Source organism: Peromyscus californicus, unplaced genomic scaffold (assembly GCF_007827085.1).
Source record: "Peromyscus californicus insignis strain IS unplaced genomic scaffold, ASM782708v3 Scaffold_6__1_contigs__length_162567912, whole genome shotgun sequence".
NCBI lineage: Eukaryota > Metazoa > Chordata > Mammalia > Rodentia > Cricetidae > Peromyscus > Peromyscus californicus.
The window spans coordinates 61,462,735-61,480,963 of NW_026294584.1; the positions used below are offsets into that span (position 1 = coordinate 61,462,735).

The window sequence follows — 18,229 nt, forward strand, 5'->3', positions numbered from 1 at the left end:
TGAAGACACTGAGGCCTGGGGGTTCAAAGAATTTTCCACAGCGTAACATGACACTATTAGTGAGAAGTCAGTTTCTGACATTCTAGACTGGACCAGGAGATGGTGACTGAGTGTGGGTGCAATCAATTCAACGTTAGATACTCAAAACAGAAAGAGGAATAGAAAAAGTATGTGCCCAGTAGGTCTAGAAGTGTAGGGGAAAAGAGAGGAGAAAGGATCTGATGTGGGCCCCCTAATTAAGAAGAATAAAGGGGTTCATAGAAGAGCAGGTATCTGTGGGAGCATAGAGGAAGCCCATGGCCAAGAGTTCCACATTCCCTCTTCCTCCAGCCTGGTCTAGAGAGTGAGATCCAGGACAGGCACCAAAACTAAAGCGAGAAACCCTGTCTCGAAAAACCAAACCAAACCAAACCAAAACCAAAAAACAAAACAAAACAAAAAAAACAAAGAAAAAAGAAAGTAGCAGAATGAACCCCGTTAGCATTTTATTCTTGTATAAGTTCTTTTTTTGTTTTTTGTTTTTATTTTCTGAGAGACAAAGTTCTCTGTGAAGTACTGGATGTCCTGGAACTCACTCTGTAGACCATTCTGGCCTCCAACTCACAGAGATCCACCTGCCTCTGCCTCAAGAGTGCTGGGATTAAAGGTGTGCGTCACTACCACCCAGCTTTGTCCCAATTTTTGGATTTGGTTTTGTGTGCACTTGTGCATGTGTGTGTGTGTGGGGGGGGGGGGGGCGCTCGCTCGCTCATGTATCTGTGCACACACCCTTGGGAAGTCAGATGACAACTTCAGATGTCATTCCTCGGATGCTATACGCCTTGTTTACCGAGACCAGGCAGCAACACTCTCTCCTTCCCAGGATACAGAACTCAGACACTGAACTAAAGCAACAGTAAGGACCACAGTCAGGTCACAGTAAGCAACAGCTGGGCACAAGGACCAGGGGCCAGCAGCTTCACTGCTTCTTCCAATCTCTACTTTATTAGGGATCTTGGAAAAGGACCCTGGGCAGAGCTCTCGGCATTTCTGGAGATGAGGGGAGACTCCCCGTTCTGTGTTGCTGCAGACTCCTCAGCAGACGTCACATCCTTGAGGCTCCTTTGCCCTGGCTTGGCTACAGCACGCTGGGCTTTCAACTGCTCACACTTCCTACGTTTGCACAGCTCTGGGAATGCCTTATGTGTACACTCCATCCTCTGCTTTCCTCTAACTGCTGCCTTCTCCAGCTCTGACTTACGGATAAATCAGGCCTCACAGAACACCCCACCTTTCCTGTGCCCTAAAATTTAAATAACCAAGGCCTCCAAGGTCTTATGGAATTCATTTACAAACAGGCGATTTTTTTTTTTTTTTGGTTTTTCGAGGTAGGGTTTCTCTGTGTGGTTTTGTGCCTTTCCTGGAACTCACTCTGTAGATCAGGCTGGCCTCGAACTCACAGAGATCCGCCTGCCTCTGCCTCCTGAGTGCTGGGATTAAAGGCGTGCATCACCACCGCCCGGCTGAAACAGGCGATTTTTAAAAATTACTTTAAAACTGCCTTCACTAGTGTATAATTTTGTGTGTGCGTGTGTGTACAATGTGTGTGTATACGGTGTGTACATACAGTGTGTATGTGCATATGGAGACCAGAAGTCAACCTCAGCTGTTGTTCCGTAAGGTACCAACCACCCTGTTTTCTGAGACAAGGGCTCATGGAATCTGGAGCTCATCGAGCAGGCTAGGCTGGTTGGCCGGTGAGCCCTAGGGACCCACTGTCTCCACCTCCTAGGACTTCAAATACATGCCAGCAAGCCATATATATGTTTAGTGTGGCTTCTGATGAACAAACTCAGGTCTTCATGACTGTCTGACAAGTACTTCCCCAACTAAAGTATCTCCCCAGCTTCTATAATTTCTTTCTTTTCTTCATTTTTTTGGACAGTGTTATAGAATATTATTTTAAGGTGTATACTTCTGTTTATGTTGCATTTGTCTAACTCTGTGAAGCTGTGTTGCTGTGCCTGTCTAAAACACCTGATTGGTCTAATAAAGAGCTGAATGGCCAATAGCGAGGCAGGAGAGAGGATAGGCGGGGCTGGCAGGCAGAGAGGATAAACAGGAGAGATCTGGGAGGGGAGAAGCAGCAGTCAGAGGAAGAGCAAGAAAAGGAGAGGAGGACATCCGAGGCCAGCCACCCAGCCACACCACCAGCAACAGAGAAAGAAGAAAAGGCATACAGAAGGAGGGGGTGGAAGCCCAGAGGCAAAGGTAGATGGGATAATTTAAAGTTAAGAAAGGCTGGCCATTTGTAAGTAAGAATGAGCCTCCGTGTGTGCTTCAGTTGGGAGCTGGGTGGCAGCCCCCCAAAAGAGCATAAACAAACAAACAACAGGACAGGGTCTCATGTACCCCAGGATCAAACTGGATACATAATTGAGGATGACCTTAAACTTCTGATCTTCCTGCCTCCACCTCCTAGGTGCTGAAACAGATTTACGCCACCACGCTCGGCTCATGTGGTGCTGGGGACAGAAGCCAGGGCTTTGTGCGTGCTCGCAAGCACTCGGCCAACTGAGCCACACCCCTGCCGCGTTAGAGTTCACCTGTTTCAACAGGACTCAACCACTTTTTCTCCTTGGTGACCAGCAGAAGGGAGTAATAAAGGAGGAGAATACACACCAGTGAGGATCACTCAAGAAGTGACGGAAAAGTCTTAAGTTATTGATGCAGTCCCTGTCTTAGTTCCAACCTATAAACCAAAGTGTAAATTTAGTCTGGGGCTCCTGGTTTCAGAGGGAGCATGGAGCTGGGGCAGGAACCGAGAACTTACGTCTGCCTCACAAGCCCAGGCAGGACAGAGGGAATACTAACTGGGAATGATGCTAGTCTTTGGAAACTCAAAAGTCTACCCCAGTGACACACCTCCTACAACAAGGCCACACCTCCTGTCCCTTCCAAACAGTTCCACCAGTTGGGGACCAAGCTTACAGATATATGAGCCTATGGGGGCTGTTCTCATTAAACCCATCACAGTCCTACTCTTCTTTTTAAATATCTTATGTGTATACGTGTTCTGCCTACATGTGTATCTGCACGCCACATGTGTGCAGTGCCTGTGGAGGCTAGAGAGGGTGCTGGGGCCCCTGGATCTGGAGTTACAGTGGTGAGCCGCCATGTCTGCCGGGTCCTCTGTGAGAGCAGCAAGCACTCTTGACGGCTGAGCCGTCTCTCCAGCCCCGCCCTACTTTTCCTTCCTTTATATTACATTTAACAAACTGTTGACAGTTAAGAAGCCTCTCTGATTTCTGACGCTTTGTAGTTTCACTCTCTTGAACAGACTTGACAAAGGTTTACTCATGTTCTTGCTTTTACCAAGAACAAGACTTCATCCTTACTGAGCAGGGCTACCTTTCTATGAATTTCATTGGTTTCTGTCATTTCAGCAGATTTTTAGAAGGGAAGAACGATAAAGAATCTATTCAGCAAACCACCAGAGGATGTGAGATCAATTTTGCCAGCCAGCGCAGGTGAATTCAAGATGAGTGCATCCCCAAGTCCTCAGAAAAGCCCATGAGCATTCTGCATTTAGACTCTGTGACAAAAGGCTACCTCCATTCCAGCTGAAGCAATGCCATCTCCCAGAGTTTCGGTGTCAGTCCACAATTACGTGTACACCATCAGGGGTTAGCAGCAGACCACCCTATTACAGGCCCACTGGCTGTCTCCATCACGGCATGCCACTGTTCTTAAGGGCCAGAAATGCTTCATCAGGAGTGGCTACTTCAAGTCATCATGTGGGAAAGCCATCTACAGGGTGATCACAGGCACCAGCTGTGGACGCCTCTATCCGCTCACAGGCCTGGGAGGCCACACACCAGTCTGTTCTAGCAGGGACTCAAGTTGAGTGGGAGACAAAGCAGAAAGGAGAGCAAGGCACAGGGGGACTAGCAGCCAGGAACTGTGGCTCCCTTTCCTTGTGACCTTCAGCAAATTAGTCCTTCTGTAGGAGAAGCAACTTTTCTCACTGTCCCATTTTTTTTTTTTTTTTTTTTTTTTTGTTTTTCGAGACAGGGTTTCTCTGTGTAGCTTTGCGCCTTTCCTGGAACTCGCTTTGGAGACCAGGCTGGCCTCGAACTCACAGAGATCCGCCTGCCTCTGCCTCCCGAGTGCTGGGATTAAAGGCGTGCGCCACCACCGCCGCCCGGCTCACTGTCCCATTTATCTCTTTCCTCCTTCCCTCCCCAACCGCCCATCATCTGCCCTCCCTCCCTCCCCTCTTTCCTTTCCCTTTCCCCTGCCTCCATGATCATCACAGAATTATGGGATCAAGTGTGTAGAGTTTCCTGCCTGATGAACACCATGCCTCCAGGATGCAACTGCTAGATCCTCTAGCAGTTCAGTTCTGACTCAGTCCACCTGGGGGGAACATCAGATTCACAGGTGCAGTCTTAGATCCCAGGTCTGCCCACATCCTTGCAGATCCCAGGTGCAAATCTACCTCCAAACTCCTTGACTGATGGGCTATAAATGAGGGTTCCTGTGATTGGCTATAAAGAGGGTTCCTGTGACTCCCCCCTTGGGATCCATCAATTTTCTTGAGGGCAGCGTTTAAATGTTTATCAAAATGAACACACGAAGGTGTAATAAGGAGGGGAATGAGTGTAGATGCAGCTTTCACGGACCTCCAGGTATTTAGTTAGATAGAAGCTCTCTGGATTCTCTTTCAGGGTTTTTAATGGAAGCCTATTTGGCAGGCATGACTGATCAAATTACTGTCCACTGCTCATCAACCTTAGGACACATACCCCAGAGGCTAGGAATGGGTCTCAAAGTCCCAACCCTCAACCCTCTAACTCTTCCCTAGGTGTCCTGGTGACTAGCCTCACCCTGAAGCTTCTAAGGGACAACCAACCAGAAATCAATATCAGCATACAAAACAACATATCACTTTGAAGACCCAGGATTTTACAGCTTGTATGCCAGGAAATGGGAGACAACACCACTGTATTTGACCGTAATATCAGGCTTAAGCCTGAACTATTATCATTTCTTCTTCTTTGAGACAGGGTCTCCTCTTACCCAGGCTGCCTGAAACTCACTGTGTAGCTCAGGCTAGCTTTGAACTTGTGGGACTCCTTCCTACTGGCTCCATCTCGGAGTGCTGGGATTACAGGCGTGAGCTACCACATCTGGCTCTTTATTTGGGGATGACAACATCATCACATCATCATCCTGCAGGGCATTCTGAGCACAGAAGGTAAACACAATAGTGCTCACCATATCTGGCAGTAGCCACGGACGTCCACCAGGCACAGGCAGGGCTGACAGCAGAGATAAAGGGACCCAGCCCTGAGAGCTGCTTCAACATTTTGCTTAGTGAGCTAAAAAAACCCTCTTTAGGGGAGTCACCACAGCTACTGTCTGCCGTGGGATAATGCTCTTGTACACACTAAAGATTTGTCACTCGACTTGGTTTAATGAAGCACTGACTGGCCAGGAGCCAGGCAGGGTGAGCAGACTAGGAGAATTCTGGGAAGAGAAAGGGCGGTGTCAGGAGTTGCCGGCAGATGCAGAGGAATCAAGATGAGAATGCCACGCTGAGAAAAGCTTTAGCCAAGCCACGTGGCTAAACACAGATCAGAATAATGGGTTAATTTAAGTGTACGTGCTAGTTAGTAACAAGCCTGAGTTACCAGCTGAGCATTTATAAGTAATGTTAAGCCTCTGAGTCAATTATTTGGGAAGCGGCTGCCAGGTATTTGGGAACTGGTGGGCGGGAGAGAAACTTCCGCTTACAACTGTTTATGGAAACTGGACCACATCCTGGGCACTTTAGTAAGTGCTATGGTAACGTTACTCATTGCACATATACTCATAGAAGCTAGGTGCTGTTATGTCCAAGTTACCTGTGAGTACTTTGCTTAAGGTCCCAACGGCCACACAGCCAGGACATTTGAGTGTGTACACACGCATCCTGAGGTGGTCACAATGGATGGGTAAAAATCCTACAATGGTGGCAGCTGTGTTTCCTCCACCTCCTCCTCTTTCCTTTCTCCTTTCTGAGACGCTCAGGCTGACCAACCAGGACGCACACATAGCTGAGGGTGACCTTGAACTCCCTGACTCTCCTGCCTCCACGGTCTGAGCTGAGATTACAGGCATGCACCACCTTGCCTGTTTTATGCAGTGCTGGGGATCAGACCCAGATCCTCCTGCATGCTATGCCATTTCAAAGAGAATGTGCCACATGGTTTATGCAGCAATTTCTTATTAGCAGCTTATTTATAAATGATCAAAGTATAAGCCAGAAACTAAACAGGCGAGCTTGGCATGAATGACACTTTAGTGATATGACGTTAGATACACAGGAAATAGCTCAAGTGGGACAGAAGAAAGCAGCTCACTCAACAGTCTGATACGCAACTACAATCCAGCCCAATAGACCCCAAATTAGCTCCCTCCCCCATTACTTTCTCCTTCATTATCAAAGACAAATCAGATCCCTTTCTCTACCCTTAACAGAACACACCTCATTCCCACAAAGGAAAGATCTGGAAGGCCCTCCTTTATACACAGACTCTGCAACTAGCGGCATGTGCTGTCTGCCTGAGCGCCTCTGACTTGTCCAACACTGGACACAGCACGCTTGGACTGCACAAATGGGCGAAGATTCGCCCTCTCCTCAGAGCGACTCGGAACCTTCTGCTCTCCTCTACTTTTCTATTTTATTCATCATTATCAAAGTCAGATCTCCCCACCCCTACAGTGCCTCCAACACAAACACCTCGTTTTTTTCATAAGAATCAAGCACCTGAAGTACCCCAAACCTAGGGGTGAGTGCTAACGTTCCAAATCAATGTAACAAATATTTATAGAAAATGAAGTCTTAACCAGCACAGCACCGCCAAGACCTGCAAAGGCAAGCTTCTGCCTTGATTCTTGGAGCCTGAGATTTAACAACAAAGAAATGCACATGACCTCATTTTCCCTTAATGCACTCAAGGATCATGGGGGCGCAGAGATACTCCATGAAGTCCTGTCTGGGGCTCAGACTTGCAAGTCTGTTACCACTTTTCTTTCTTCCTCTGAAATGGAACTAATAGGGCTATCTGCCTCTTAAGGTCATTTTAAGGATTAGGTTAAGTGTGCAGGGCTTAGCAAGAGGAGAGGGAAGACGAACCATCCAGAGAGAGCAATAGCCCGCAGGAAGACAGAAGGTCTGGGGGAGTGGGTGTGCGAGCATGCGCACATGCGCGCGCGCGCGTGTGTGTGTGTGTGTGTGTGTGTGTGTGTGTGTGTGTGTGTGTGTGTGTGCACATGGCAAAGGACCTCAAAGAAGGCTGGAAAGGCTGGAGGGATGATGCACGGAGGTGGGGGGGGAAGAGAGAAGGTAGGAAGCAGGAGGGGACCCCACGGATGGGCAAAGGGTGGAAAGGGTGGTCATGGAAAGTTTACAGGCAGGACTGGAGTGGGCTGAGCAAGCTGCAGAGATCAACTTGTAGTTCAGCTGAAGGATGAAGAGGGCTGGGCTGGCAGGAACAGAGAGGCAGTGCTTAGAAAGCAACCCTAAGAGGTTGTGGAGGACACAGCTGGGAAAAACATCATTCTCTTCAAACAAGAGGAGAAAGTGCCGTTCATCACACCATGCTGGCGGAATAAGGAGAGGGGGTGGGGAGAAAGAGAAGAAGAAAAAAGGTGTGCTAGTTAGGGCTTGCTTTGGTTTGTCAACTTGACACAAATTGGGTCATGTGGGAAGAGGGAACCTTCAGTTGAGAAAATGCCACCATCAGACTGGCCCATGGGCAAGTCTGTGGAACATTTCCTCAATTAGTGTTTGATGTGGGAGGGCCCAGCCCACTATGGACCATACTAACCCTGGGCAGGTGATCCTGCATAAAAATGCAGGCTGAGCAAACCACGAGGAGCAAGGCCGTTCCTCTGCGGCCCCTGCTTCTGCCTTCAGCTTCCTTCCCTGACTCCACTCAGGGAGGGCATGTGACCTGGGAGTTGTAAGATAAACCCTTTCCTCCACAGACAGAAAGAGAGGGAGGGAGGGAGGGAGGAGGAAGGCGAGAAGACCAGACTATAGGGACCAGACTATAGGGACCAGACTATAGGGACCAGACTATAGGGACCAGACTATAGGGACCAGACTATAGGGACCAGACTATAGGGACCCAGCACGGGAATCATGACTGGTCTTGACAGCTAGGCACCTGCGCAGGACAGAGGCCTGACTGGGGAGGTGTCCTGGCCATCCTCAGACACTAAGGTGTAATGAAATCAAACGCTGGGCAGCACGCTGGGCAGAGCCAGGGGGTGGGCACTCTCTTAGGTAAGTGGGCTCGGATGGCGCCACAAGAACACCTGGGAAGGAAGGGTGACTGCATGGAGCTGTGAGTCACACATGTTACATTCGCTGCAAAAGGAAGAGAAAAAAAACCCCAGAGAATCAACAGTCAGCCATGGTGAGGAGCCCACCAAGGACCAAGCCACCTTTCCGGCTGTGTCACAGAAATTAAGGGTGAGCTTTGAGAAGAGGGCAGAGGGCAGGCAACTCTGTAGACTACAGGTCAGGAGGGGGATGAGGGCTGAGTGCTACCCACTGGATTCTGAGAAAGAGAAATTTCCGCTAACCTTGGCAAGTGTTGGATGCAGGATAGAATGAACAGGTGACCCTGGTTGAGAGGGCTCTCTGAAGAGAAGATGACCTCACTTCGATCTCCAACATGGACTTGACTCTAGGTGAGTACCATGTGTCTGGAACGTGGCTTTCACTGGGCAGGGCATGCCATCTTAGGACATTTCACCTCTTCGCTTCTCAGTTTCCTCCTCTATGAGATGGGGGCGGTAATGCTATTTGCCTGGGGCTCATCTTGAGACTTGGCATAGTGCCACAATACATACATACTGGCGATTATTAGAGATCTAGGAGAAAAGAACGATAAAAGTGCTTCCAACTTTTCCAGTGACGCCGGTGCTGCTGTACAATCAACATCGTCCCTCTCTGTACCTGACGGTGACGCTGGAAGCCACGATGGCCAAACCAGAGGCCTGGACTCCAGCGAGTGGGCTGGTGGGGTACCAGCTGGACCGTGATGGGGCCCACAGGGTAGGCAGACAGTCTTCTGCAGGGACGCTCACGTGACCCTAGGGAAATGACCAGAGGTGCGACCTTGGTTCTTGAAGACTTTCTAGTTGGTTCCGGACACTTGCAAAGCCTGATGATTAGTCCCACTTTCCAATGTCCAAACATCCCTATGCATTTTCCTGTTTGTTTAAACTGGTCAGGGATCTTTCCTTTCCAGGCAGCACAACCTTTTCCTGTCTGTCTGTCTTAGTCTGCTTTGTGCTACTAGAGCAGAATCCCACGTTCTGGGCAAAGTACAGCTATTTATTTGGCTCCTGGTTTGGTGGGAAAGCTAGAGCATGGTGTCCATGACTGCTACCGGCTCTGTCGTAACGGGGCAGCGGGGGACGCATCACATGGCAGCTGGGACAAGACGGGGCAGGCTCTCATGGCCAGAGAGGAAGACACAGAGCTGTGGGGCTAGCTTGATCCTTCACAGCCTGCCCTTGGAAGAACCAATCTATACCTCCTGAGAGTGTTTCCCGGAGGCTTCATCACTTCACTGGGGCATCTTTCTTAAAGATCCATTACTTTTTCATGTTACACAGGGACCAAATTTCATCCCAGAAACTTCTGGGGTGGGGGGCAAACTCCCTTCAAAGCATAGTCTACTAGACAACTAGTGTACCTTCTTAAGTCTAAGATACCATCAAGCTGTGTTAGAACAAGCAGTTGTACTAAAACGTGTGGCAACATGTTAAAATGTAGGGAGAGCTAGGCAGGAACAATTTCAACACAGGTATTTCAAATAATCTTAATTATTCTTGTGGTCAAGAATCAATACATCCCCTTGCCTACAAACACATCAAGAGAGTTCAGAGAGCAGCAGACCTTCTGAACCTGTCACTTGACATGTCTACCACCAGAGGTCAGCACCCCTCCCAGGAGTCACAGGCAACAAACCTGCAGGCAGACGGCCACGCCTCGCTCTTAAAAGCTCCCAAAGCCCAGTGAGAAGGGACAGTTTCATAGGTTACTCCCTCCTCGCAAAGCCAACTGGAGCCATTTATATTTTCCCCTTAATTTCCTATCCTCATAAAGTTCAATCCCACACGGAAACTGTGGACCTGTTCGTGCACGGCAACCCTGTGAAACACCATACACTGCTGTGTGTCCACAGTGTGCTGTCTCCATAGAGAATCCATCTTCGCCACTTCAGAACAGTACCTCCAGAGGTGGCAACGCTGGGTTATTACTGGGTATAATTTTTGTTTGTTTTTGTTTTTTGGTTTTTTTGTTTGTTTGCTTTTTCAAGACAGGGTTTCTCTGTGTAGCTTTGTGCCTTTCCTGGAACTCGCTTTGTAGACCAGGCTGGCCTCGAACTCACAGAGATCTGCCTGCCTCTGCCTCCCGAGTGCTGGGATTAAAGGCGTGTGCCACCACCGCCCGGCGTTTTTGTTTTTTTGTACACTGGTCATTTGGATGCTCTGGAGTCTGATTTCCAAGCAGGAAAAGAAAGCAAGCAAGTGGTCTCCAAATGCCAGGCCCGTGTTTGACAGAGACGGTTCATAATGATAACAATACTACAGTCACGCTCAGGAGGCTCTGTGGATTATCCAAGGCAAGGCAGCCGTCCCTTTCCATAACAGGGCCTCAACTCTGATATTTGACTGGAAAATGATGCTCATCCTTCATACCAAGTAAGCCCCCTTTCTTTCTTGTGTCCATGCACTTAAGTGTTCAGGTGTCACGTGTGGGTGAAGGCCAGAGGTGGCTGTTGAGTTAGTGTAGCGGGCCAGCAAGCTCCAGGGATCCACCTAGCTTCACTTCCCCAGTGTGCAGGATTATAGGCCTGCACTACCATGCCCAGCTTTAGATATGGATGCTGAGGATTGAGTTTAGGGCCTCATGTTGGCTGTTTGGTTTATCCACTTGACACCAGATAGAGGTACCTGGGAAGAGGGAACCTTAATTGAGAAAATATTTCTATCATCTTGGCCTGGAGGCAAGTCTGTGAGGCATTTTCACGATTAGTGATTGATGTGGGAGGGCCAGCCTACTGTGGGTGGTACCTCCCCTGGGCAAGTGGTCCTGAGGGTACAAAAAAGCAGGCTGAGTGAGCCGAGGAAAGCAAGCCAGTAAGTAATATCGTTCCATAGCCTCTGCTTCAGTTCCTGCCTCCAGGCTCCTGCCCTGACTTTCCTTCATGGTGATCTATAGGCTGTAAGACGAAATAAACCCTTCTTCTCCAAGCTGCTTTAGGTCTGGGGTTTGTCACAGCCACAGGGAGGAAACCAGGACCCCACAGTTGAGCAGCAAATACGCTACTGACTGAGCTATCTCCTCAGCCCCTTTCTTATTTTGATCACTCTAGACCTAGATGGCCAGGCTCCCCACGGTGGGACTGTGTGCGAGTGAGGTCTGGAAACTGCTCGGTGAAGAACCGCGAGGGCAGGATGGAACCCAGGGTACAGATGGGACAGAGCATGACGGGTGAGGAGAAGCCAATCAGCAAGGAAGATGAGAAGGCCACAGTAGCAAGCCACTTTAAACCTGAACCTCTGGAGGTCCCCAGACTGGGGGGGAGAGCAAGCCGGAAGCCAAGGATGGAGCTAAAGCCTAAAAGAGGTGTCCAGCTGGTGAAGAGTGCCAGGGTTCCAGCAGGCTGAATGACCAGGAATGCAGCTACAGGGAGATGACCTCTAAAGCAGCCGAGCCTGTGCTCGGGTGCTCAGACCCAGCCAAGAAACAGACTCAAGGCAGTTCAGATAGATAAACACAAGTGCTAAAAAGATGTGATTGGTCCCAGAGTTTAAGAAATTCAAAAAGCAAACATATAAAGCGAAGGCTCTGGAGAGGTTCTGTTCTCATGGCTTCGAGCAAATGAGGCCGCTAGATCCTCCCAACATCATGAAGTAAATACAGACATTTAAGGTGGCCACTGAGATCTTAGCGGTACACACCAGCAGAACCGGAGAATGTGGAGACAGGGAAAAGCACATAGGGGGACAGCCTCAGAGAAAAGATGAGATTTGGGGTACACCTTGAAGCTGTGGTGTACAGGGTGACAGACATGCTGAGGGGCACAGGGAGCAGGGTTTATTGTGCTATGTCTAGGAGCCCAATCTGGCCCATTTCATAAATCACTCTTCTTGGAAACTAGCCTTGCCCACTGTGTGCGGCCTTGGGCTGCTTTCTTGCAACAAGGGCAAGCTGGGCAGCTATGACAAAGCCTGAGACCATTAGGCCCACAAGGCCAGGCCCTTTGCTGCATCTGATGATCCATGACCTGGGGCCTCACTCTTTAAAGGGAAGCCTATGAAGCAGCAGAGAAGAGGCCCACCAGGGCTGGGCAGCAGGAAGCATGCAGGCCCCATCCTGGACCTGCAGAATTGGGGGGCCAGGGATGACTGCCTCTTAAAAAGGTCTCACGAGATTCTTCCGCACAGAAAGGCACCGAGAAGATCCAAGTCTACGCTGACGTAGAGAAATGAGAGCAGTGAGCGGGAGCATCTCCCTAATCAGTGTTGTGGTGGTAGTATCATGGTTCAGGTTAACAATGACCCAACCACGCAGTGCAGGTCTCACTTTTACCTCGCCTTTCCTCTTAGCTTCATTAATACCCTTGAATGGCTTCTGACAACTGGAACAGAGTTGAGATTTATTAGGAAGTAGAAAAACAGCTTGGGTACAACACGACCAGTTATCATGTACTTCCATGTACAACAAATGTATCATCTCTAGGCCATGCCTCCAAAAGCCAATGGTAATTAAGAATATTAAGTGGGTAACAAGGAGGCTGAAAGATGAACACGGGACATACTCAATTCCGACCTACTCTGTGGACAGCCACCATCGGTTCCCAGGATACTTATAGGTGTGATGTCATACTGTTGCAACTTCCTTCTCCCCTTCAAAAAAGCAGCTTTCGCTGGGCGGTGGTGGCGCACGCCTTTAATCCCAGCACTCGGGAGGCAGAGCCAAGCGGATCTCTGTGAGTTCGAGGCCAGCCTGGGCTACCAAGTGAGTTCCAGGAAAGGCGCAAAGCTACACAGAGAAACCCTGTCTCAAAAAACCAAAAAAAAAAAAAAAAAAAAAAAAAAAAAAGCAGCTTTCCAGAATTCCAGGTAAACGACCATTTCAAAGTTCTAGGGAAACAAAGCACTGTTCGGGACTATTCCCTCTTCTAGCTCAGCTTGACAGCTTCCAAGTAATTATTTAACATTCTGCCTTCTTAAAAAATCTAGAAACATTTGACAGGGTTATTTGTGGGATTCAGGGTGCTTAATTGATGGCAACACAGATAAAAATAGATGGGTGAAAAGGGGGCACTCCTTTTCCTTGTACATGCTCAGCTTTCATACTGCACATTCATGACAGAGGCAGGGGCAATCCCGAGGTGGAAGAGTGCACAGCTAACATTGACAAGTGCGCATGACATAAATCTCAAGGAAAAAGTAAAGCCACCAGGGGCCGGAGAGATGGCTCAGCGGTTAAGAGCACCGACTGCTCTTCCAGAGGACCTGGGTTCAATTCCCAGTACCTACATGGCAGCTCACAACTGTCTGTAACCCCAGTTCCAAGGGATCTGACAACCTCACACCAATGCACATAAAATAAAATTAAAAAAAAAAAAAAAAGAAAAAAGGCCGGGCGGTGGTGGCGCACGCCTTTAATCCCAGCACTCGGGAGGCAGAGCCAGGCGGATCTCTGTGAGTTCGAGGCCAGCCTGGGCTACCAAGTGAGTTCCAGGAAAGGCACAAAGCTACACAGAGAAACCCTGTCTCAAAAAAAAAAAAAAGAAAAAAGAAAAGCTACGAAACCTGTGCTAAGCAGAATCCCCGTGTGTCTTTAAAAGTCTGTGGATCTGGCACATGGCGAATGGCACTTAGTAAAAGTGACAAAGCACTGACTATGGGTTTGTCTGCACTGTCTGAGCACCAGAGTGCGGAGGTCTCATTTAACCTTCACAGCATTGGGACATCAGCTCCATTCTATACAGGAAGAAACTAAGGCACAGAGAACTCACACCACTCGTCTGGGCACCTGACAGCCAAGTAAGAGATGGAGCCGATACACGAATACGAGTCTGGGCTGTCCCACATAGGGCTCCACTCTGCGAGGTCTCACTTTAATCTGCAATGAGTCGGTATCTCACACCATAAACCCTGCAGTCAGGGGTCACTCACTACCTGCTGTGCAATATACTAACACCAAGGGACAAGGAGGCGCGTCCGAATGAAGACACAGGCTTATCTTCTGATAGGACAAAACACAAACGAAGCCCAGAAAAACTGTGAAATGCACCATTTGTTAATAATGAAGACATTTCTATTGACACGTTATCTTTAGGCCAATGTATCTGTGAAGTGCTACAGCGAAGCTACAACAGGCACCGGCCTAATGCTATCAGGGTAGTACTCCCCAGCTGGTTGTGCATGCTTATTTAAGTAATTGCCTGAACATAAATGAACAGGGGTATTAAAGTAAAGTTGGCACAAGGGACAGCATCCACACGGCACAGTCTTTGTTCCAGGCCCTTCATTCTGTCAGTACTCTTGGAAAAAAAAAGAGCAGCCGCTAAATAAATCATGGAAGTACACGAGACTGCATAGGGCCTTTTATAGTCTCCAAATGGTCATGCATCTTATATAAAGTTCATTTTCGCCTACCCCGTTTAAATGTTAGCAGCCTCAAAATAAGATCCAGGCTATTTACCTGTAAGAAGATACAATTAGAAAATAGGGCAGGAAGAAGAAAAACCAGGCGACTGGAGAGGAGACAGGACGGCCAAGTGTGAGGGGGTCGCCGGGACTCAAACCAGTTCAATCAGCCACTTCGGTTTTGCCGTTTTAACTTTACCCATTGGGGGGTGGGGGAGGGACACACCCTACTAGAGGTATTTCCACAAATACAGATAAGGGAACTGGTTTATTATTTGAAGGCATGAGCTGTCCGTGTGATTCCGGGGTGTCCTCGGAGTGCGCGGTGACATGCACAATTAGGGCTGCATGACACCTGGTTCTCCCTCGAGTTCTGGTGCCGAGGACAAAAGGGCCGTCCCTCGGAGCGCGCGGGCGGCCGCTCCCGGGAGAGGGGCTGCGTCCCCCGGAACCCGGCTGCGTTTGCGGGAGCGAGGCTGCATCCCTTGGAGCGGAGCTGCATTCCCCGGTGCCGGACTGCATCCTCGCAGCGAGCCTGTGTTCCCGGGAACCGGGCTCCATCCCCGGAACCCGGCTGCAACCCGGAGAACAGGGCTGCATCCCCGCAGTCAGGCAGTGTCCCCGGGAACCCGGCAGCGTCCCTGGGGCTGGGTGCTTCCCCCAGACCGGGGCTGCGTCCCCAGGAACCGGGCTGCATTCCGGGAGCCCGGTGCTTACCCCGGACCGGGCTGCAGTCCCGGTGCCCGCCGCCGGCAGCGCAGGGTGCGGGTCGCGCACTCACCTTCCTCCTGGAACTCCAGCTTCTCCAGCATGCCGGCTTCCGCGGGTCCCGGGTCCGCCGCCAGCGCCGCCTGAGGGGGAGGAGGAGGAGGACACGGATCAGCATGGGCCGCGGCGGTCCGGCTTCTCTCGCCCCGGGAGGAGGGGCCTGCGGCGGCGGCGGCGGACGCGCGCGGCGGCGGCGGCGGCGGCGGCGGCGGCGGGAGCGCGCGGCCGGCCAGGGAGGAGCGCGTCCCCGCCCAGGCCCCGCAGCCGCAGGTGGGCCGCGATGGCACGCTCCGCTCCCCCCGCGCCTTTGGTACGGCCCGCGAGCAAGCGTGGGAAGGGGGAGCGGCGGTCCCAGCGCTGCGTCCGCCGCGCGCGCCGGCGGACACGCGCGTCCTCGCGCAGGTGTGGGCCCGTGGGCACCCGCCGCACCCTCGGCGGAGGCGCGCCTCCCTCTCGGGGCCCCGCGCCGGCGGCGTACCGCTCCCATAAAAGGAGAGGCCGCCCGCGGGGCCGCGCTGCGCCGCCGCTTTCGCGCGCTCTCCGGCCCCTCCCCACCCCCCGCGGCGGATCTCTCGACTGGCTTCCTCCGCTCACAGCTCGCTCTTTTCTCACCGCCGCCGCTTGCTGCCAAAAGTTCACACAATTTAAATCTGGCCCCAGGCACGCCCGTCACCCTGGACTTGGGTATCGGAGACTTCCCTATCGCCAACTCGGGTTGGCAGGCAGCGAGGCTGGCAGCCGCCTGCCGCGGGGAGGAGCAGCGCCGGCAGGGAGGGGCCCGAGGCCGCAAGGGCCAGCACCTGCGGGGCCACCGACCACGGCGGCGGGAACTTGTCATTCTTACAGGCACAGAAGCAGGAAGTAGAGACTTTTTTAGTCACCTTAGATGGGTCAATAACTAAATCTAAAATGTCCCCTTTCAAAAAAAAAAGTTATAAGATGTTTTGTGATAAAAATATGCACTTCGTCATGCTTTTAGTGAAAAAACCGAACACTTCTAAGCTCAGGAGCAAGCAGTTTCACAGTTCTCACTCAACCAAGCACAAGAGGTAAAAGGCAGATTGGAAAAGAGAGCCTGAGGTTGGGAGGCGAATGTGAGGTGGGGGATGAGGGAAGAGTTGGAGGGGAAGGGGGTGAAATATGGTCAAAATTCATTCTGTGTTGGGTCTGGGGAGGTGGTTCAGTGGTTAGGAGCACTTGCTGATTTAGCAGAGCTGTCCCCAGCACCCACACAACAGAAACTCCAGTTCCAGGAGATCTGGTAGTCTTTCTGGCTTCTGTAGGCACTGCATGCGGGTGGTACGTACACACATATACACGCAGGCTAAATAGAAAACATTCTTTTAAAAATACGTTGTATGCATGTATGAAGTTGTCAAAGAATAAGTTAAAAATATTAAAGAGGACATACTACTTGGGAAGAAAGAAATGGAAGAATTCAAATGACAGGCTATCTATCCACCTACAAAATCCCAAAGACTGCCAACAAACCAAACCACAACTAGGAAGACCAGCGAGACCGTAGGATCAACACACTGCATCTGGTACAATAAAAATAAATACTGTTTACAATCTCTGCAAAGAATGTATGTAAAATAAACGCAGGAAACCACATATACAGTTTATATTCTAAAAACTGCACAGTGTGGGTGAGGTGGTAATCAATGAGGGAAGATCAATGAGAAGAGATGTTGTGGCATATTAATTTAAGATGTGTTACATTCGTTTATGCTGTGGAATATGTGTTTAATGCTGCAAAGATGTGTTGCATTCTTTTATGTTGCATTTGTTTAACTCTGTGAAGCTGTGGTACTCTGCCTGTCTGAAACACCTGATGGTCTAATAAAGAGCTGAACAGCCAATAGCAAGGCAGGAGAGAGGGACAGGCAAGGCTGGCAGGCAGAGAGAATAAATAGGAGAAATCCAAGCTCTGGAGAAGAGAGAAGGAGGAGGAGCCAGAAAAGGAGAAGGACAGGAGGACACCAGGGTCCAGCCACCCAGCCATACTGCCCGCCAAGGGTAAGAAGGAAGATATATAGAGTAAAGGAAGGTAAAAAGCCCAAAGGCAAAATATAGTTAACAAGAAACGGGATAATATAATTTAAGTTAGAAAAGCTGGCTAGAAACAAGCAAAGTTAAGGCCGGACATTCATAAGTAAGATTACGTTTCTGTATATTTATTTGGGAGCTGAGTGGTGGGCCCCCCAAGAGTAAAAAACCCAACTACACAGAGTAATCAATGCGGTGCATCCCACACTCAGGGGCTGGAAGACTCAACATAAAAATATATTCCAAGGTCATTGTGGTGATATTTTATTTGTGCTCTAACAAATAAAGCTTTCCTGGGGCTCAGAGGGAAAAGCCAGCCACTATATTAAACATAGAGGTCAGGCAGTAGTAGTACATGCCTTTAATCCTAGCATTCGGGAGGCAGAGATCCATGCAGATCTCTATGAGTTCAAGGCCACACTGGGAACAGAGCCAGGCATGGTGGCACATGCCTTCAATCCCAGCACTAGTTAACCATAGAGGTCTGGAGGTCTGTACAGACAGACAGGAAGTGATAGAGCTGGGCAGAAAGAGGAAGTGATGTAGCTGGGCAGAGAGAGAAGTAAGATGGCAGGGCACAGAGAGGTATATAGGCGTGAGTATACAGGAAGTAGCTCTTTGTTGGGCTGAGGATTTCCTAGCAGTAAGAACTTGTGGCTGGCTTGTTCTATTCTGATCTCTCAATTTTCACCCCACT

The 18,229-nt window shown here is 50.0% G+C and overlaps 1 protein-coding gene across 12 annotated transcripts in view; it reads right to left on the bottom strand.

Moving 5' to 3' along the window:
• Prkag2 (protein kinase AMP-activated non-catalytic subunit gamma 2) overlaps positions 1–18,229 on the bottom strand; it is a 393,524-nt gene that overhangs the window by 41,357 nt on the left and 333,938 nt on the right. For 8 of the 12 annotated variants that reach the window (XM_052719488.1, XM_052719485.1, XM_052719487.1 and 5 more), the window contains one exon: positions 15,497–15,566. The exons of 2 other annotated variants lie outside the window; for them this stretch is intronic. In XM_052719488.1, coding sequence (XP_052575448.1) covers positions 15,497–15,566 — 70 coding nt within the window. Of the gene's footprint in view, positions 1–15,496; positions 15,687–18,229 lie in introns of those variants that run through there. 2 more of the 12 variants (XM_052719494.1, XM_052719492.1) reach the window with 1 other exon arrangement.